Source organism: Rhinatrema bivittatum, chromosome 13 (genome assembly GCF_901001135.1).
Source record: "Rhinatrema bivittatum chromosome 13, aRhiBiv1.1, whole genome shotgun sequence".
Lineage (NCBI taxonomy): Eukaryota > Metazoa > Chordata > Amphibia > Gymnophiona > Rhinatrematidae > Rhinatrema > Rhinatrema bivittatum.
The window spans coordinates 3585073-3603565 of record NC_042627.1 but is presented as its reverse complement, the minus strand read 5'-3'; the positions used below and the strand labels follow the sequence as shown (position 1 = coordinate 3603565).

The 18493-nt window shown below is 37.9% G+C and overlaps 2 protein-coding genes across 2 annotated transcripts; one reads left to right on the top strand and one right to left on the bottom strand.

Annotated features, from left to right (window-relative positions):
- Nucleotides 1-4712: 4712 nt before the first annotated feature.
- On the bottom strand, nucleotides 4713-5678 carry LOC115075305 (olfactory receptor 5F1-like). The gene has a single exon (XM_029575599.1). The coding sequence runs from the start codon at nucleotides 5664-5666 to the stop codon at nucleotides 4713-4715; it is 954 nt and encodes a 317-aa protein (XP_029431459.1). The 5' UTR covers nucleotides 5667-5678.
- An 11003-nt stretch (nucleotides 5679-16681) lies between these two features.
- LOC115075304 (olfactory receptor 5B21-like) lies at nucleotides 16682-18318 on the top strand. The gene is made up of 2 exons (XM_029575598.1): nucleotides 16682-17590; nucleotides 18217-18318. The coding sequence occupies exons 1-2, from the start codon at nucleotides 16682-16684 to the stop codon at nucleotides 18316-18318; spliced, it is 1011 nt and encodes a 336-aa protein (XP_029431458.1).
- The last annotated feature ends 175 nt before the right edge of the window (nucleotides 18319-18493 follow it).

Sequence of the window (18493 nt, the reverse complement as noted above, 5' to 3'; positions counted from 1 at the left end):
AATCACTTTCTTAACATTTTCGTTTTGTTAAGAAAGCGATTGCAGTGAATTTGCACTCCTGAGCTTGGGAGGCTCACTTTTGATATAATTTATTTCTTGTGGCTTGTATTGCACAGACTGGTGAAACTTCGCATCGCTCATAGCCCATAGATACTACTTTGTGCCGAAGATATAGCAATTACACATGCAAAGACCCCTGATGCAGCCCTATTGAAAGAGGGCGAAACTCGGCTGGAGTCAGGCTTATTTGCATATATTTGATTCCACTTAATAAACAATTTTCAGAAGATCGGACATTTGGTTGCTTATAACCTGTACACCCCCATAGGGTTTTGATGCTACTGCTCTGCCTGCCTATTATGCCCCTTATAGCACAGCAGGGGTCTTGATGCTACTACATTGCCTACCTGTCTATCCACTTATACCACTTTAGGGATATTCATGCAACTACCCTGTCTGCCTGCAGTGCCCCTTTTATCATCACAGGAGTCTTGATTCTACCAGTCTACTTGCCTATTCTCCTATACCACCACAGGTGCTATATTGTTAAAATATATAGCAGTAGTGACAAAGGGCAGCTCTGTTTGGTTCCTTTCTCCATGACAAAGGAGTTGGAAAATGCACAATTGACAAGGATTTGTACAACAGGCTGGTCCTACAAAAGCTATTCCCAACTCAAAAATTGCTCCCCAATGATACATTTCTGCAATACCCACCACATAAAAGGCCATTCAACCCAAAAGCTTTTATAGTATCCAGACCAGCTAGCATATTTTCACCCTTGCTCTGTTTGTCTAACGAGAGTACCAAAAGTGCTTTCAATAAATTAGATAAAGAATTCCTCCCAGAAATAAATCCCATTTAATCAACAGAAACTAACGATTGAATAACCTGATTAATTCGGTCTGCTAACACCACACATAAATCTTAATATTTTGATTTAAAAGAGATATAGGTCTATATATAATTCTGGAAGCATAGGATCTTTGCTAGGCTTGGGATTAAGGCCGCAGTTGTTAGGTTATGTTCAGATCCTAATGACTTTGCAATCTGAGCAGCTGTAAACATCTCTTTCAATACCAAAAGTATACCTGATCCAAGAATTTTATAGAATTCAGGCCCCAGCCCATTAGGACCTGATGACTTTCCCAATTTAAGCTTGTGTATAACTGCCCTGATTTCCTCCCCTGTAATGGGAGATTCTAGTTGATCCTTATAAATTAGAGAAAGTTGGGGGGAAATTATCCCCTTGAATAATTTTTGCTGAACATTAATGCGTAGAGATTCCAAAAACATTTTCAAATATTGTAAGAACCTCTGATTTACCCTTATGTTCCTTATTTAGATATAGTAAAGTGGCCACATATGTTTTAGGTCTAACATTTTTTAGGAAGTTTGCAAGAAATTTTCCAGATTTATTGCCCCATTGATATAATTTGTACCGGTAATGCCTCAGGTTCTGTCTTGCCTTATTATTCAGCATATTATCTAATTCTTTATGAACCTCTGCCATTTGCAACCATATGTGAAGGTGCTTAAACTGCGCCAACATTTTAGTTAACTCCAAGATTTTTTTGGAAGTTTGATGATGCTTTCTTACCTGGTATACTAAGATATGCCTCCAATCACTGTTTTTGCAGCAATTCAGTACGTGACTACAGAAACACTGTGGGAATCATTAAAATCATAAGAACATAAGACATTGCCAGCTGGGTCAGACCAAGGGTCCATCAAACCCAGCATCCTGTTTCCAACAGAGCCCAAACCAAGCCACAAGAACCTGGCAAGTACCCAAACACCAAGAAGATCCCATTCTACTGATGCAATTAATAGCGGTGGCTATTCCCTAAGTAAACTTGATTAATAGCCGTTAATGAACTTCTCTAAGAACTTATCCAAACCTTTTTGAACCCAGCTACACTAACTGCACTAACCACATCCTCTGGCAACAAATTCCAGAGCTTAATTGTGCATTGAGTGAAAAAGAATTTTCTCTGATTAGTCTTAAATGTGCTACTTGCAAACTTCATGGAATGCCCCCTAGTCCTTCTATTATTCGAAAGTGTAAATAACTGAGTCACATCTACTCATTCAAGACCTCTCATGATCTTAAAGACCTCTATCATATTCCCCCTCGGCCGTCTCTTCTCCAAACTGAACAGCCCTAACCTCTCCAGCCTTTCCTCATAAGGGAGCTATTCCATCCCCTTTATCATTTTGGTTTCCCTTCTCTATACCTTCTCTATCACAACTATATCTTTTTTGAGGTGTGGTGACCAGAATTGTAGTCCTTTCATCACTCATGGAGATATTGGACAAATTCATTATCATAAAATAGGGAAGCTGACATTCTCCAATGGGGCTTACAACCACCATCCACAGCAAAAGCCATCTTGAAGACAATAAATGCATTATCCGAAAGAGCACCTTATACATTTCACAGGACTGTAACCTATCGAACCATGAGTCATAAATTTAAAGATAGTCTATCCTTGATTAAATCTTATGAACATGAGAATAAAATGAATAATGTCTATCATGTATATGCAACAGTCGCCAGGTGTCCATCACCCTCCACTCTTGACACATAAAATCAATCCCTAAATCAACCTGATTCTTTTAAGGAGTTTTAGCTGGATGAACATCAACCACTGGATTATCAGAAACATTAAAGTCTGCTCCCATTACTAGAGTGTAGACTTCCCAACACAACAGTTTTGAGACCAAAGAAGAAAAAAAACTTGTGAGAGCAGCGGTTGGGTGCATACACTGTGAGAAACACTATTTTAGTCCTGAATAGTGTGCCAGCTAAAATAATTTATCTACTCACAGGGTCTTTGAACTGTTTTTCAAATTCAAAGGGGACACTTTCATGAAAGAAAAATGCAAGCACTCTTTGTCTGTTAGAGTATGAGGAGAAATAGCACTGGCCTACCCACTCTCTTTTAAGTTTGGAATGCTCTGAATCATCAAGATGCGTTCTTGTAAGAAAGCAATGGAGGTCTTATATTTCTTAAACTCATCTAAGATTTTTTTCCTCTTGATTGGGGAATGCAAGCCATCCACATACAGGCCTTCCCCTCTGATACATAACCCCCGCACTGGGATCCAACCTGCCTCCAAATGAAACCCCCTCCACTGTTCCGCCCTGATGTAACCCCCTCTACATAATTATTTATATATCTCCCACCCCACTCCCCTCACCCCCCCTCCCCTGCCACCTTTCTCCCACCCCCCCACCCACACATGAAAAAAAAACCCCTGACGAACCAACCTGTATCCCTAAACAAGTTATTAACTACAACGTTTCCTCTCGATCTACATTCTAAACATTAATCTCTATAGCTCATGTATCCTTTCAAGTTACAATGTTGTTATGCTTTTTCAATATTAATCAGTTAACAAATGTATTGCTTTAACCATTATGTAAGTTATCATGTTACAATGTAAGTTACCTTGTTACAATGTAAAATAAGCAGTCCCTGCCTTATTGGTTTCTTGTTTCATGTAAACCGATGTGATATCTCGATCGAATGTCGGTATATAAAAGCAACTAAATAAATAAATAAATAGATAAATAAATAAATAAATAAATAAATGGTGAGATCAAACCTTAGGTACAATGTTCAGTTCTAGTCACCAAATCTCAAAAAGATAGAGATGTACTAAAGAAGTTCCTGGAGGAGAAGTCCATAAACTGCTATTAGTCAGGTTGACTTAGGGAATATCCACTGCCCATTATCTACATAAGTAGCATGGGATCTATTTAATATTTGGGTACATGCCAGGCACTTGTATCCTGGATTGACTACTGTTGGATACAGGCTATTGGCTTCTTGAATTTTGGTTTGACCTAGTATGGCAACTTCTTATCTTCTTAGATTCGTACGATCCCAAAACAACCAAACAGGAGCCAAAAGTGAAATAATGGGCCTCATGTCAACCTATCAAACATTTATAAGGATATGGTTTTCGGAAGTGAAATATAATTGCTTACTCCCAGAATTCTTCATTTGATATATACTTTGTCTATTAGAAATTTACAGTTATAGTCTTAGAAATGAACTATATGCTTGGAATTTCAAATACATCTCACAAACAAAATACTTGGGTATCTTTATGAGTAAGAGATTATACAATGAGTATAGCAGAAAATATAATTATACTGTTTCCTCTTCAATCAATACAGAAGGCGGAATTGAAAACTTTCATCAACACTAGAATGTAATTAAACCCATTATGTCCCATTTAGAGGATAATTTGTTGAAAAATTTGGGACAAAATGGGATAATTTCCTTTTATTAATTAATATTTTTATTGATTTATTTATTTGATACACATATTCTGCTAATCTACAATTCTCAGCTATTTCAATCAGCACATAAGCAGTTAAACACAGCAAAACAAAACACTATTGGCAATATAAAACAAATAAATACAACAGAAAATTCATACAAGCATATCACTAGTTATAGAAATTAGATGCCCTTGATATAGAACAAAAAATAAATAACTATTGCCTGTTAGAGGTGATATTCAAAGCTCCTTCCAATTAAATTTCCATGTACAAGCATGGATGAAGAAAAGTTTAAGTGAAACATTATCCAAGCATAGTCAGAAGCAGACTTTCCCTGCTGAATACTTAGAAAAAGTTATGCATATAACTTCCCTGGATATTTTTACCATTTGCCATCTTATTGAGTATCAATTTCTCACCTAATAAGCCTTCTGAATGCTGTAATTTGCTGTCTCCATAATTTCAGCAGTGCTGCTTTCACCTCCTTGTTCCTCAGGCTGTATATCAAAGGATTTAACATGGGGATCACCATTGAATAAAACACGGAAACTACTCTGTCCTGCTCCATAGAGTAACTGGAAGCAGGTCTTAAATACATGAAAAAAATTGTTCCATAGAATATCAGCACAGCGGTGAAGTGGGAGGCACAAGTATTGAATGCTTTGTGTCGTCCTTCAGCAGAGCGAATCCTCAGGATGTTGAAGAGAATATAAGTGTAAGAGACTAAGATAGCCAGAAAGGTGCTTATGATATTAAAACCAACAAAGATAACAATTACAAGTTCACAGACAAAAGTGTCTGAGCAAGCAATTACTAGGAGTGGAGGACCATCACAGAAAAAGTGATTAATTATATTGGTCCTGCAAAAGGATAAATGGAAAATGCAAATTGTATGTAGGAAGGCATTACAAAAGCCAATCGCGTATGATGCACTGATCAGCTGAATGCACAATCTCCTTCTCATAATGACTGAATAAAGCAATGGGTTACATATGGCCACATAACGATCGTACGCCATCACTGCCAGCAGGAAGTCCTCTGCAGTGGCAAAACCAGCATAGAAGTACAGCTGTAGAGCACAGCCAAGGAAGGAGATGGTTTTCTTCTCTGTCAGGAGGTCTTGCAGGGTTTTGGGGGTGATGACTGAAGAATAACAGATATCAACAAAAGATAAGTGAGAGAGGAAAAAGTACATGGGGGTCTGCAGGTTTGAATCCAACCTAGAGATAACAATGAGAGACATATTGCCCAGCACAGTGATAATGTAAACCAGCAGGAACAGCACAAAGAGCAGAATCTGTAGTTTGGGATCACGACTGAGTCCTAGGAGAATGAAGTCCGTCACTGAGGTCTGATTCTTGCCTTCCATTTATTCTAGAGATCATATCTGCTGGTATAAGAAATTAGATTTAAACACAGCAGCTCAGATTTATGCAAAGCCTATTCAACTATTCTCAGTGTACAATTGACAGCTATGACAGTGGAATGCTACATTACAGTAAACAAAAGGCAGAGAGATCTTGAACAACCAAATTATAGAATTACTCTTGGCTTATTTTCATTGGTCAATACAAGTTTTATAGCCATTTTTAAACATGTTATGCAGCAGAGATCCCGTAAACCATGAGGTTTAGCAGATTCAGAGTTTTCATGGTGATAAAAGCTCATCATCATCTGCTGCCTTCTTTGATATAAAAGTTGAGAACAATGGAGCTTTAGTTCTCCCTGTGCTTTTTTTCTGCCCCTGTATTTCCAGATTGTGATCATTTGTTGGCTTTGTCAGCCCAGACTGCTCTTCATTTGCTAATTTGCAATCAAAACTTGAATTACCTGGCCTGGTTTTCTATCACATCTTTCCACCTCCCTTTATCACATCAGGTTTCATGTCAGACCGTGTCCTTCCAGCAATCTTCAGAATTCTTCTATAGCAACACATTTCACTTAAGTGTAAATCTCTGCATTCTCTGACCTATGTTTCACTTTAGCATTCTGCCGCAGAAAAGACATATGCACCTTGAGCCTTCTCTCTGGCTTTTGATCTCATTTCCTCCTCAGCAAATAATTATCATCTTAAAAATTCATTTTTTTGCTTTTCCAGTTCTTTTTCATTATTTTAAATATTTTCCATCTTCTGTGATCCAACTGCATAGATATTTACATTGTTTAACATTTTCTGTTTTCAATTTCATCGGAAACAGCAATCAAATGACCATGAAAACTCTTAAAGAAGAAAAAAGTGGGAAACATAAAAGAAGTATCATTTTTTGTGAGAATTTCATGTGATACAATCCCAGTTGTCATAAATACATTTTGACAGATTGTGACACACAAACTATGGTTTCTTAAAGGAAATAACAGCTTGATCTTGTCCTACATCTAGAATCTGTCAATCTGATCCCACTTATGACAAATTCTTTAATCCCCCTGGCAGTATACAAATACAATAGGCAATGCACATTTTTTATTCTTAAATGTTAGCTCAAAAGGATAAAATACTTTTCAAAAACTGACAAAAAATAACTATTTCTATACTGAAATAAAAGATTATTCAGAAGAGTACAGCAAAAAAATTGCAATTTTGCTATTCTACTACACTTATTTGAGGTATATGTCAGATAGAGTAATGCTATTAATATGCAGATGAACAGAAATATAATGATATGTAAGCATTATTAAAATAAATGAATGAAAATACAGTTAAATAGGATTTATGTCTCTAATATTCTTAAATATATACTATGCAAAATAAATCTAGACACAGATACGAGTGCAGATATTGCTACATTATGTACAAACCAGAACTCATATGAACGTTTTGGCATCTGAGTCCTATTAAAGAGTTTATATTATCTGCAGTGGCATATGGGACATGACCTCTGGAGTTTAACATGTCCCGGGTGTCAAACAGGCAAAGCACAAACAATATTCAATAGCTGAACTAAAGATTTCTGCAGAAAACGTAAATTATATTTATTTATTTATTTAACGTGTTTTCAATACCATCATTCGGTTTCGCCATCAGAACGGTTTACATTAGTAGAGACATAATATTGTTTACAAACATCATTGCAGTAAACTGTCATATTGAAATAATGTTTGGGTTTAAAGGTTTGGTAAATACATATAAAATTATTATTATATATTATCAATCTTATGTAGCAGCAGAGTTACTACATACATTAAAGTTAATATATACATATAATAGAAATTGTTGTTACATATAGACTAAAGAGGCTAGGAGTAATAAGTGAGGTCAGTTGCACATTATCTTAAGTGTTCACATGGTGGGCGTTATTTAATTGTTAGAGGGATGGAGTGTTTTTCTTGGTGTTGGGTTGCGTGGTTGATTGGTGGTCTGCTTGATTGAGTGAGTTTGAGTAGGCTCTGGTGAAAAGCCAGGTTTTCAGGTCTTATTTGAAAGTTTTGATATCTGGTTGATTTCTTATTGTGATTGGTATTGTGTTCCATAGAGTGGGGCTGGCGATGGATATATCTCTTTCACGTGTTGAATTCAGTTGTGTGGTTCTGGCGTGAGGAATTTTGAGGAGGCCTTTGTTTGTTGAGCTTCATGCTTTGGGACTCCAGCTCAAACAGAACGTCTGGAGCCCATGGAACCTTATATGAAAGAGAAATCATCATAGTCTGCTTGTTTGCTGAACCCTAAGAACTCCTATGTGTTCTCTGTACAATACCTGCTCCTGTCTCCCATGCATATTGAATTACTTGTTTGTTTGGTTTTTTTGCAAATATGTGATCAAGGCCCATACCCCCACAGAACCCTGCCAACATGCCCACTGCTGCTGTCCTTGTCCCCCACTGCCCAATCCTGCTAGTGCTCCCAGGCTCCCCCCCCCCCCCCATCTCACCATGCTTCCATAGACCCACCCTCACTGCTATCTGCCACTACACTTCCTGACCCCTCTGGAGAAGGTACAGAGAAGGGCTACCAAAATGATAAGGGGAATGGAACAACTCCCCTATGAGGAAAGACTAAAGAGGTTAGGACTTTTCAGCTTGGAGAAGAGACGACTGAGAGGGGATATGATAGAGGTGTTTAAAATCATGAGAGGTCTAGAACGGGTAGATGTGAATCAGTTATTTACTCTTTCGGATAGTAGAAAGACTAGGGGGCACTCCATGAAGTTAGCATGGGGCACATTTAAAACTAATCGGAGAAAGTTCTTTTTTACTTAACGCACAATTAAACTCTGGAATTTGTTGCCAGAGGATGTGGTTAGTGCAGTTAGTATAGCTGTGTTTAAAAAAGGATTGGATAAGGAGCGAGCACTTCAGGACGTAAGATATCATTTACCCAACTGGTGGAAAGCGGTGTGCAGACATTAGTGGTGGTTACACAATGTTTGCATTCTAAACACTCACAGCAACCTATGATTATTCAAGCCCAGAGTTGCAAGGGCTTGATATTATAAGCCATCATTCTACTGCGGCTACGTATGACGGTTGCAAAGTAAGTGTCTCATAGAGTTCCCTATATAGCTGGATTGATTTTGTATTTTGACTGGTATTAGGGGAATGACAGGTAGACATGAGACAACAAGTCCCTTATGGCGGTACTATGACTTTAGCAGCTGTGTATCAAGCATCAGACAGATATGACAATGAAGCATTGCAAACTTTGCTCAATACATCTCAAACATGCTAAGTCTTCAAGATCAGTGTCTGGAGATCTGCAGAACAATGATAGGTTGGTTTAGAAAAATGCTGTATCCTTGACATCATATCCTGCCAAGGTCTGAAAAGGCATACATGTCTCACTGGGCTAGCTGTTAATGGCTATTCTATAACAATTCCTAACTGTATTGCACCCATTTTTCTCTATAGAAATGAATGGGTGAAAACACAAATGAAACAAATAGTATTTATTTAATGCAGGGTCACTCTCAATTTATTTAATGGCCCTCCAGAAAGAAAGAAATTAGACCTAATTCATTTCAGAATGCCTATTCATTCTTTTAAGCTATTTATTTATGCAATATGAGAACAAACATTTGCTTTACACAAACTCCAGAAATAGACAGCAAGCAAGTATATATATTGAGCATAGTAAACCAAAATAATAGACCAATCCTCATGTCAGCTTTCATGTTAGCCTATAACTATACCCTGCCTCCCTCTCCAGGTACTTCCAATAAGGTCCCTACACTATCATATGTTATTTTTCTTCTGTAAGCCATAAGTTAGTATCTATAGAACAGCAGTGTTATGAATTAGTGTGAACCACTGAGCTATGGAGCTATGGAACCACTGAGCTATGGAACATTTCAATATGTTATGACTGCAAAATGTGCCTTATGTACAAGGTGATCACACAGATTATGTAGGTCTGTACCCATGGCGACATCTGAACAAAGCCCAAGTATGACCATTCATTTTAAATGAATGCACCTAGTGTGAACCATAAGAGATTGCAACTGGGTCAACTGCAAAGAGACCCACATCAACATTGGACCCATTCCAGATTAAGTTCATGTATACAGCTGTTGCGAGCATGGAGGCATGTCGCTTCTGATGAGAGATGTTGAGCCCTTGGATCGCCATGCCACTCAGGGAGGAGACCTGAGAGCGCAGCGAGAGGTAAGCCGATGTAAGCACGGGCAGACAAGGAACAGAACAAGGCTGGAGCGAAGACAAGGAGACTGAAGGTATGACCCTCTACCGGACCTGCACGCCCCAAGAAGACCAGCAACACAATGTTGGTCAATGAACTGTCCTCCAACCGTTCCAAGTCCTTTCGGACCTGCTGCTGCGTATCGGCAATAGGCGGCAGGCCGGACAGAGGACGAGGGCAGATGGAGACCTTGGAACATGGAAGACTCTTGTACGAAGACATAGGCGAAGACTCAGGCGAGGACACTGTAGAAGAAGACTCAGGTGAGGACACTGTAGATGAAGGTTCAGGAGCAAAGCTCGGCAGCAGAAAATACAGGAGCAAGGTCAAATACTGGGCTGAGACTGCGACGCAGTGCACCCTACACAGTCCACCTGTGGGACTGGTCACGGACCACGTTGGACTCGAAGCAGAATCTAGGAGAGAAAATGGAGACTGATACTGGAACATGGGGAAGATACTGAAGAGGCCTGCACCGGGACACGCCCTATACAGCCGCCTGTGGCTGGTTGCGGACCACGCCGGATGGAGTAGATTCAGACAGAGTCTTTGGCATGGATGGACGCAAATGCAAGGAGCTCCGAAGTATGGGACAGGATTCAAGCACAGGATTCAAAATACAAGATTCTTCATACAACTCAGGATTCAAAACTAAGGAGACAAGCAAAAGTCTTCCGAAGGCTTGCACTGCGAAGGATAAGATAGTCTTGTACCATGAGGTGCCCTACACAGCCTGCCCATGGGCTGGTCATGGACCACGACCATGGCACCCCAGGAAAGTGGACATCAAGGAACCAAGGAACTGGAGGCAGAGGCGAAGATAATGGCATCAGGAAGGAACGTCAGACATCAGGAACATGAAGACATCTGGAGAACGAAGGAACATCGGACATCAGGAATATCAAGACAGGGGCTTCAGCAATATAGTTTGAGAGAAGAGGAGGAAGAAGAAAGAAGGAATGATTGGGAATTCTCAAAGTGGCCCAATGTTACCTGGACTAGTTCAGTAAAAAAGAGTGTTCTACAATTTAAAGGTTCTCCAAAGGAAAGCAAAAGTGAGGGAACAGATTCCTTCTCCCCTCTTCTTATTGACTGAACACCCAGTTAGGAAATTGGAAGAAAAGGTTACCATGCTTAATTCAGAAAATACTTCAGCTGCGTTTTACAAACATTGGTCCAAAATACAACCTACAGAGAAGTAGGATGAGCAAGAAGTGATAAGGCCATTTATTTGGAATGGACACAGAATATCACTCTCATATTGGGTTTGTTTAAAATAATATCTAACAGTATATTCTTATTGTAGCTGAAATACCTTCTTAATAACAAAAGTCCAAGCATATAACTATCTGTTTTAAAACATGTGTCTTTAATTACATTAAACATAAATCAGAAAAAGAGAATTTGTTTTCCGGTACTAATTTCCTTTAAATAAGGAAAACAAAATCATAAATCCCAGAATAAAAATCAACAGATATGACATTGCAAATGCTACATGGGAGAATACACAGCTTTCCAGAATAACTTTACAGTCAAAACTACTTTATTGGACATCACTTCATCATGCAATTTTGTGTGACGCGATTAATACATTTTATTAAATGAAATGAAAATGACCATCAGGACAAGCAAGGAAAGGAACTGAACAAAAGCAGACAGGCAAGGAACTAGACAACTAACAGAGCACAGAGAAGGAAGGGACAAGGCAAGGATCCACAACAAAGAGCACATAAGAAAGTACAAGGCAGGACAGGGCAAGGAAATCAACACACACCGGAACACTAGGACACCAGGAGACCTGTTGCTGAGGTGCTGGATCGTTGCAAAAGACTTCCTTGTATACTCCTGGAGGATGTGACATCATCAGCCAACACCACAGGAAGTCCCGGCTAAGGGGCCTATCAGGCAGTTCAGAGTTGGAGGAAGTTCTATCCCAGGTCCTTGGAAGAGGATCCTCTTGGAGGCTTGCAGGAGTTGCTTCAGATCAGAGGTGAGGGGTGGAAAAGAGACTTTTTTTTTGGGGGGGGGGGAGGTATTTTTTGCCTAGATTTTAAGCTTCTGATAAGGAACATGGCTGAAGAGTAAGAAAAGCTGCTTATTATGCTTTATTACCATGTTATTAGCTTTCTACATCCTGCAGAGACAACTCATTTTAGCATGCAAATAAAATAAAACCCACGCTAAAATCTAATTCTGATTTTAGCATGGGTTTTAATGCATTGGCCCATTAGTAGCCTACTAAGTAGTGTACTGTAGTAGTGAGCACAGTAACTCACAATTATTTTCTAAACTTCTCTAACTCTGAGACTTGTAATTAGGTACTTCAGCCTGAGTGTTGTACCTCTGTACTCATTCAAACAAGTGATACAAAATGGCTTCTGTTTCACTAATTGTTTGAATTAGGTTTAAAAAAATAAAGGAACAGGCAAGGTGGGATAGGTGGGTTGAAACTGCCCTGCTCCTTCCTTCATCCCCCAGTGGTACTTGCTTGTCTGACTTAAAAAAAACAACAACAACAAAAAAAAAACAACTATGCACTGCTTGCCCCATAGACTTTAATGGAAACCTAAACAAAATATAAATTAATTTAAATTAAATTTTCTTTAGCAAGTTTATTTTGTTTTGCTCTTCAGTGAAATGAAACAGCCTTCTTCAGTGCATTTCTCATTTTGTTTCAAAATCAATGCACATTCTTACAAAATAATAGAGGAATTATATTGTTCGAAATATTACAATAAAGTAGAGGGTAAGCATTATCACAGCAGAGACATTTCTTTTATAATTTCAGTAAACAAGATTACAAGTTACCTGTTATGTTATTTTGTATTGTTACTACTAGATGCTGACAGTGATCTCTTTTATAATCTAAGCCACAAACAGATCTGGTTTTCTGAGCAAACAAATATGCAAATGTACATTATTTTTAGACCACATGCATGCAAATACATTTGATGAATGTTTACTGTAGAGATCCTGAAGCCCAGATGCTTTGTGCTGAGAACCCCTGACATTAATAGTGCCACCTCACACGAATTAGTGCGAACAGTGATGGGGTCACAGTCTTGTACAATTGCCTCACCTACATCAATAGAAATGTTACGTGAGCATCTTTAAATGAATGATCCAGCAAAGCAATCATCACCGCCATTATCACAATCATCAAGTGCCATATTTGACCTAATGTCAGCTGTTGTGGAGCACCAGCTCTTGCTGTGCTCGGCTTTTCATGCATGTCTAGATCTTGGCCATTTTTTACAACTGTCATCCCAGACTGCTCTTTGCTCTCCTTTATTGCCCTTAGTACATACTTTCTATTTATTTCTTTTCATAGTTTTCAAGGGTTCTCCCCAGGGGACAACAAAGCAGTGAACCACAGATGCAAATAGTCACCATTGTAAAAGCAATTTAAATCATAATATTATTGAAATAAACACACTAAAACAATATAAATAAGCCAAGATCATCTAAATGGTTACGACCCAAACAATTCTAAGCACTGATCCAAGAAAAATATTATGGAATGAAGATAAGCTAGTATTAGATTGCTTTGAAAACATATCATACAAAGTATATGCAGCTGTAGGCCGCAAGGATTGTTTAGTCTATTAAATAAAATGAAATGTAATTGTTTAACTTCCATTTGTCTGACTCTCTGAGGTGTGAGTACCCAACGGTCATGTCCCAGAGGTTGCTGCACACACTATAAACTCTTCTATAAGATTCAGGCAGGAGTAGATTGTAAGCACCAGTTCCAGTACAGGTACAGACAGAAAATATGTTGACTTTTTTTCCATGTAATAGGAGGGCAAGTCCCACCTTAAGTAAATTAATTCAATTTGCATTCACTATTTAAGAAAACATTTTAAATATCAGTAAAATAATAATCTCTTTAATTATCTAGGCTTTATGCATAAATATATGGTAAGTTTAATTATTAAGATATCATATTAAAAACTGGACTTATACAAATATCTATCTATCTACTATATATATATATATATATATATATATAGCTATAGTAGATTCTTTGTACAACCATAGTAAAATTACAGCCCAAGAAAATCACTTTTCACACATAATTTTCATTCCACTATCTACTGTTTATGTATTACTAGCGATGTTAGCTATCGTGCTGTTTCTCTATCTGGATTTCCAGACAAAGAAGTTTGTTAATCCTGATTTACCATGTGAGATTCCAGAAGGATGCATTTTTTAATGGTCTCCTTAAAGAAACATAGGTGTGTTTGTACCTGCATGAGACCGTGTTTGTGTGTGTCAGAATCTTGAAAACTCATTCATGGATGGATACTCGGCTCATGTCATGCCACACAAATAACAGTATTAGCATTCAATTACTGCAATTGTTTTTTTCAGAACTTGATTAAGAGAATAGTGTATTCAATTGTGAAATCACTCTTTAATGCTCTATTGTGATTTACTAGTAGAGGTAAATTATTCCTTTTGTTGCTTCTGGTGTTTGGTAACAAAAAATGGCCATATATTTTTTCATTGGCATTTCTCCTTCATCTTGTTTCTGTGACCTATATTTAGCATCTATTGTGGTTTTATTTATTTGAAAATCCTGAGCCAGTAAAACTAATTGGTTGATAAATTAGAGATATTTGACTACCTGACTACTGTGTAACATGTTTTGTCTCTCTCCCGCCCTTTTCCACCTCCCCACCTATTTTCTAAACCTCCATCTTCAATCCCTGTCTCCAAAACCGGTATGTACTGGGTGCCACAGGAACCCAATCGATACACACCCCAGCACCACTGTTGGCCGGCAGGGGCTGCCACTGTGAATTCTCCCTAACTCTCCAGCCTGAGTAAATCACTGTGCAGTAAGCACAGGTCCAAATGACCTTAATGGATGGGATCACACCCTGAATCCCTTATAACAAATCACAAAGCACGACAGCCTGAATGATGAGGCCAACCCTGGCTTTCAAATTTGTAAACTTTTTAAATAAGAATAAATTGTCTAAGGACAGCTATTTATTATAAAAAAAAAATCTCTAATTTTAAAGTTCATGATATAAAACATAACAGTTGGACTCACTATTGGTCAAGAAGATGATTCATAATAGCAAGTACCCCTCAAATTGCAGTGCCCTTTACTAAAATACTGCAGACATCAAAAGAACCATGGCAATCAAAAACTTATGCTAGCACGACCCACAGGAAGGTAACGTTCAAAGGACTAAAGCATATAATGTAGCATGTACGTAAATCACCTCCATATGAGAATAATGCATTTTTAACCTTTTATTTTGCAGCATAAACACCAATAAGAATAGCAGGAAAACATATCATATTCTACCCCAGGTCAGAAAGGAACATCATCAGAACCTGGGCAAAGTCTTTATTTCTGTTTGCTTTGTAATTCTATCTTTTTCTTTTTATTTTAGCAGCATGCATACTAATTTATTATGCCTAGAAGGTTTGCTTTCTTGAATCAAAAGAATGTCTGAACAATTCAGACTTAGACAAGTTAGATTTCAGTCTGGTTTGAGCTTCATGATAGTTTAGATTTTCAGCAGATCTGTTCTTTCAAATAAATCCTCTCTGGATCTGCTTGGGTCCATTATAGATCTCTTGTTGATATTGCCACAAATACATAATAAAAAAAAAAATAGTTCTGTGAATCAATCAGATGAACTTTCTGTGTTATTGTTCCTAGTTTGTTGAATGGTTTCATGAAGCTGTGTATTCATCGCATATATGAACTGTCCCAAGTGGTAAACAGTGATTTAGATGTGTAAACTGGCTGTCTGGACATTGTCCATCATCAATCTGGCTACAAGAATAAAGAGTTTTTCACAACACATGAACATTTAAAGGGGACATTCCTGAGTCATGTTATACACTGCCCTCCTTAATCGCAAGAACAATCCAAATTGGTTTATAGGAAGCAATACGATATACTGCCCATCAAAATATTGAATTAATTCATAATGTTAAATGAATCAAATACAGAGCAATCATACATTTCTTCACTACAATTTCGTTCATAAATATAATAAAATACTTGAATTCAGTTTATTCTCTGTAGAAAATCTACCTGCACAAAAAGTAGGTGCTGCTGAGTGCATACTTTACTTTCTCTGTGAAACTTGGTGCAAAATACATTACTGGCAGATTTTGTCCCAAAGCAGCAGTCTAAAAATTGCCTCCATTACATCACATATGCAATAAGCAATGTGCTGATGGCTGTGATATAATAAACCACTATATACAGTATTTCAACAATGCAAACTCATGTAGGGATTTAGCAATATTTGCTGTGGCTTGTGAACTTGCAGTCCCATCTTCCTCCCAAATTTTATTTATTTATTTTAAATTGATTTCTAGCCTGCACACATACTGTAGTTTCTAGCGGTTCACAACAAATATGTATAGTTAAAAATCAGTTTCAAGATAATAACACAAACAGTACATGGCCAAATCTGCATAGGTAATTACATCTACAAAAAAATTGTCATAGAAACCCAGAGCATGACTACAGGATGCCGTAGATTACTAACACTTTACAAAGACCGACAAAGTGAAGATCAATACCCTGAAGAATGAGCAGATTAGTGCTGTTTTGGAAGACTATATTATTCTTTCTGTGTCATAGACACTTAAAAACACACTGAATAGTCGATACTGCTTTACGGTGCATAATTGATAAATAATTAGAATACATTTAAAAAGTGACTGGATTAGCTCAAAACACTTTTTTATACCAGCAGATGCAATCAGCATAATAAATGGAAGGCTGGAATCAGACCTCAGTGACTGAGTTCATTCTCCTTGGACTCACCGACGATCCAAATCTACAGATTCCGCTCTACCTGCTGTTTTCACTGATTTATATTATTACCCTTTTGGGTAATATTGGAATTATTGTTATAACTAGGTTGGATGTGAACTTGCAGACTCCCATGTATTTTTTCCTCTGTCACTTGTCTTTGGTAGATATTTGCTATTCTTCAGCTGTCGTTCCGAAAACCCTGCAAGTCCTCCTGGCAGAGCAGAAAAGCATCTCCTTCCTTGGCTGTGCCTTACAATTGTATTTTCTTGCCGCTGCATGCACGATAGAAGGTCATCTGCTGGTGATAATGGCATACGATCGTTATGTGGCAATATGTAACCCGTTAATTTATCTGGTTGTCATGAAAAGAAAAGTTTGTGCTCGTTTGTTGACTGTAGCCTACATGGGTGGCTTTGTTATCTCCTTGATACACACAATGTTCACTTTCCACTTATCTTTCTGTGGTTCCAATGTGATTAATCATTTTTTTTGCCAGGCTCCTCCATTGCTGGTAATCTCATGTTCAAACACGTCTATCAATGAACTTGTAATTTTTATCATTCTCATATTTAATGGCATACCCTCTGTTCTGATTATCCTAATCTCTTACATCTACATTCTCGTCACCATCCTAAAGATTCGCTCTGCTGAAGGGAGACGCAAGGCATTCTCCACATGCGCCTCTCACCTAACTACAGTACTTATATTCTATGTGACAATTATTTCCATGTATTTACGGCCTTCTTCAAGTTATTCTGTGGAGCAAGATAGAGTGGCTTCAGTGTTTTATACTATGGTGATTCCCATGTTAAACCCCCTGATTTACAGCCTGCGGAACAAAGAAGTGAAAGCTGTATTGAGGAAAGTACTTAAAAAAGGTTTGTATTCTTGTTGACTGGTTACAGTGGAATAAAATTAGTGATTGCAAGACCTCAAATTGCATAGTAAGGGCCAGATTTTAAAAGGGTTACAAGCGCCGGGCCTATTTTAAAAAGGTCCGGCGACGCGCGTAAAGCCCCGGGACACGTGCAAGTCCCGGGGCTTTACTAAAAGGGCGGTAAGGGGGCAGGGCAGCCTGGGTTGGGGCGGGGTGGTCCGGGGGTGGGATGGGGCGGGGCCAGAGGCCTCCTACAGAGCGGCCATTGCTGTTCTGTCGGAGGATCATGTATGTCAAAAAACAGGGACCAGCTAGTATCCAATTTATTCCACAAAATGACTAGCTGTGAACTATGCCACAAATCATGTTGGATATACGTGCTGCTAAAAACCAACCTTTATTAAACTATTTATTTAATTTAATATGTTTATAATTTTTTAATTTTTATTTTTAAGAGACAGAGACCTCAGAACTGGTAAAACAGGTTTGTTAACCAAGTTTTTTTGAAAAACCAGTAGATTCAATCATAAGTCTCTATATGTCTCTCTTTTCTCTATTTTATTAAAAACATTTCCACTCTTTGAAATGCATGACTTTGTAGTCTTGAAAAATAGATAATTAAATCTTATTCAAAATTGGTAACAAACTACTTTCAATTTATGAAATGTTCTCAAACAGTGTGCTTAAATCACTTCCACAGTGAATTGCTTCGATGATGAATATACTTTTTTTAGTTTCTACTGCTTCGGCGGCAAAAGATTTTTTAGCCGCTAACCATCACACTGTTATAAGGATTTTATCAAAGAATAATTTGTTAACGGAAAGCCCATGGTTAGTATGTTTTATCACGTGAAGGACAAGACCATTATGATAACTCTTTGTCCTAGAAAA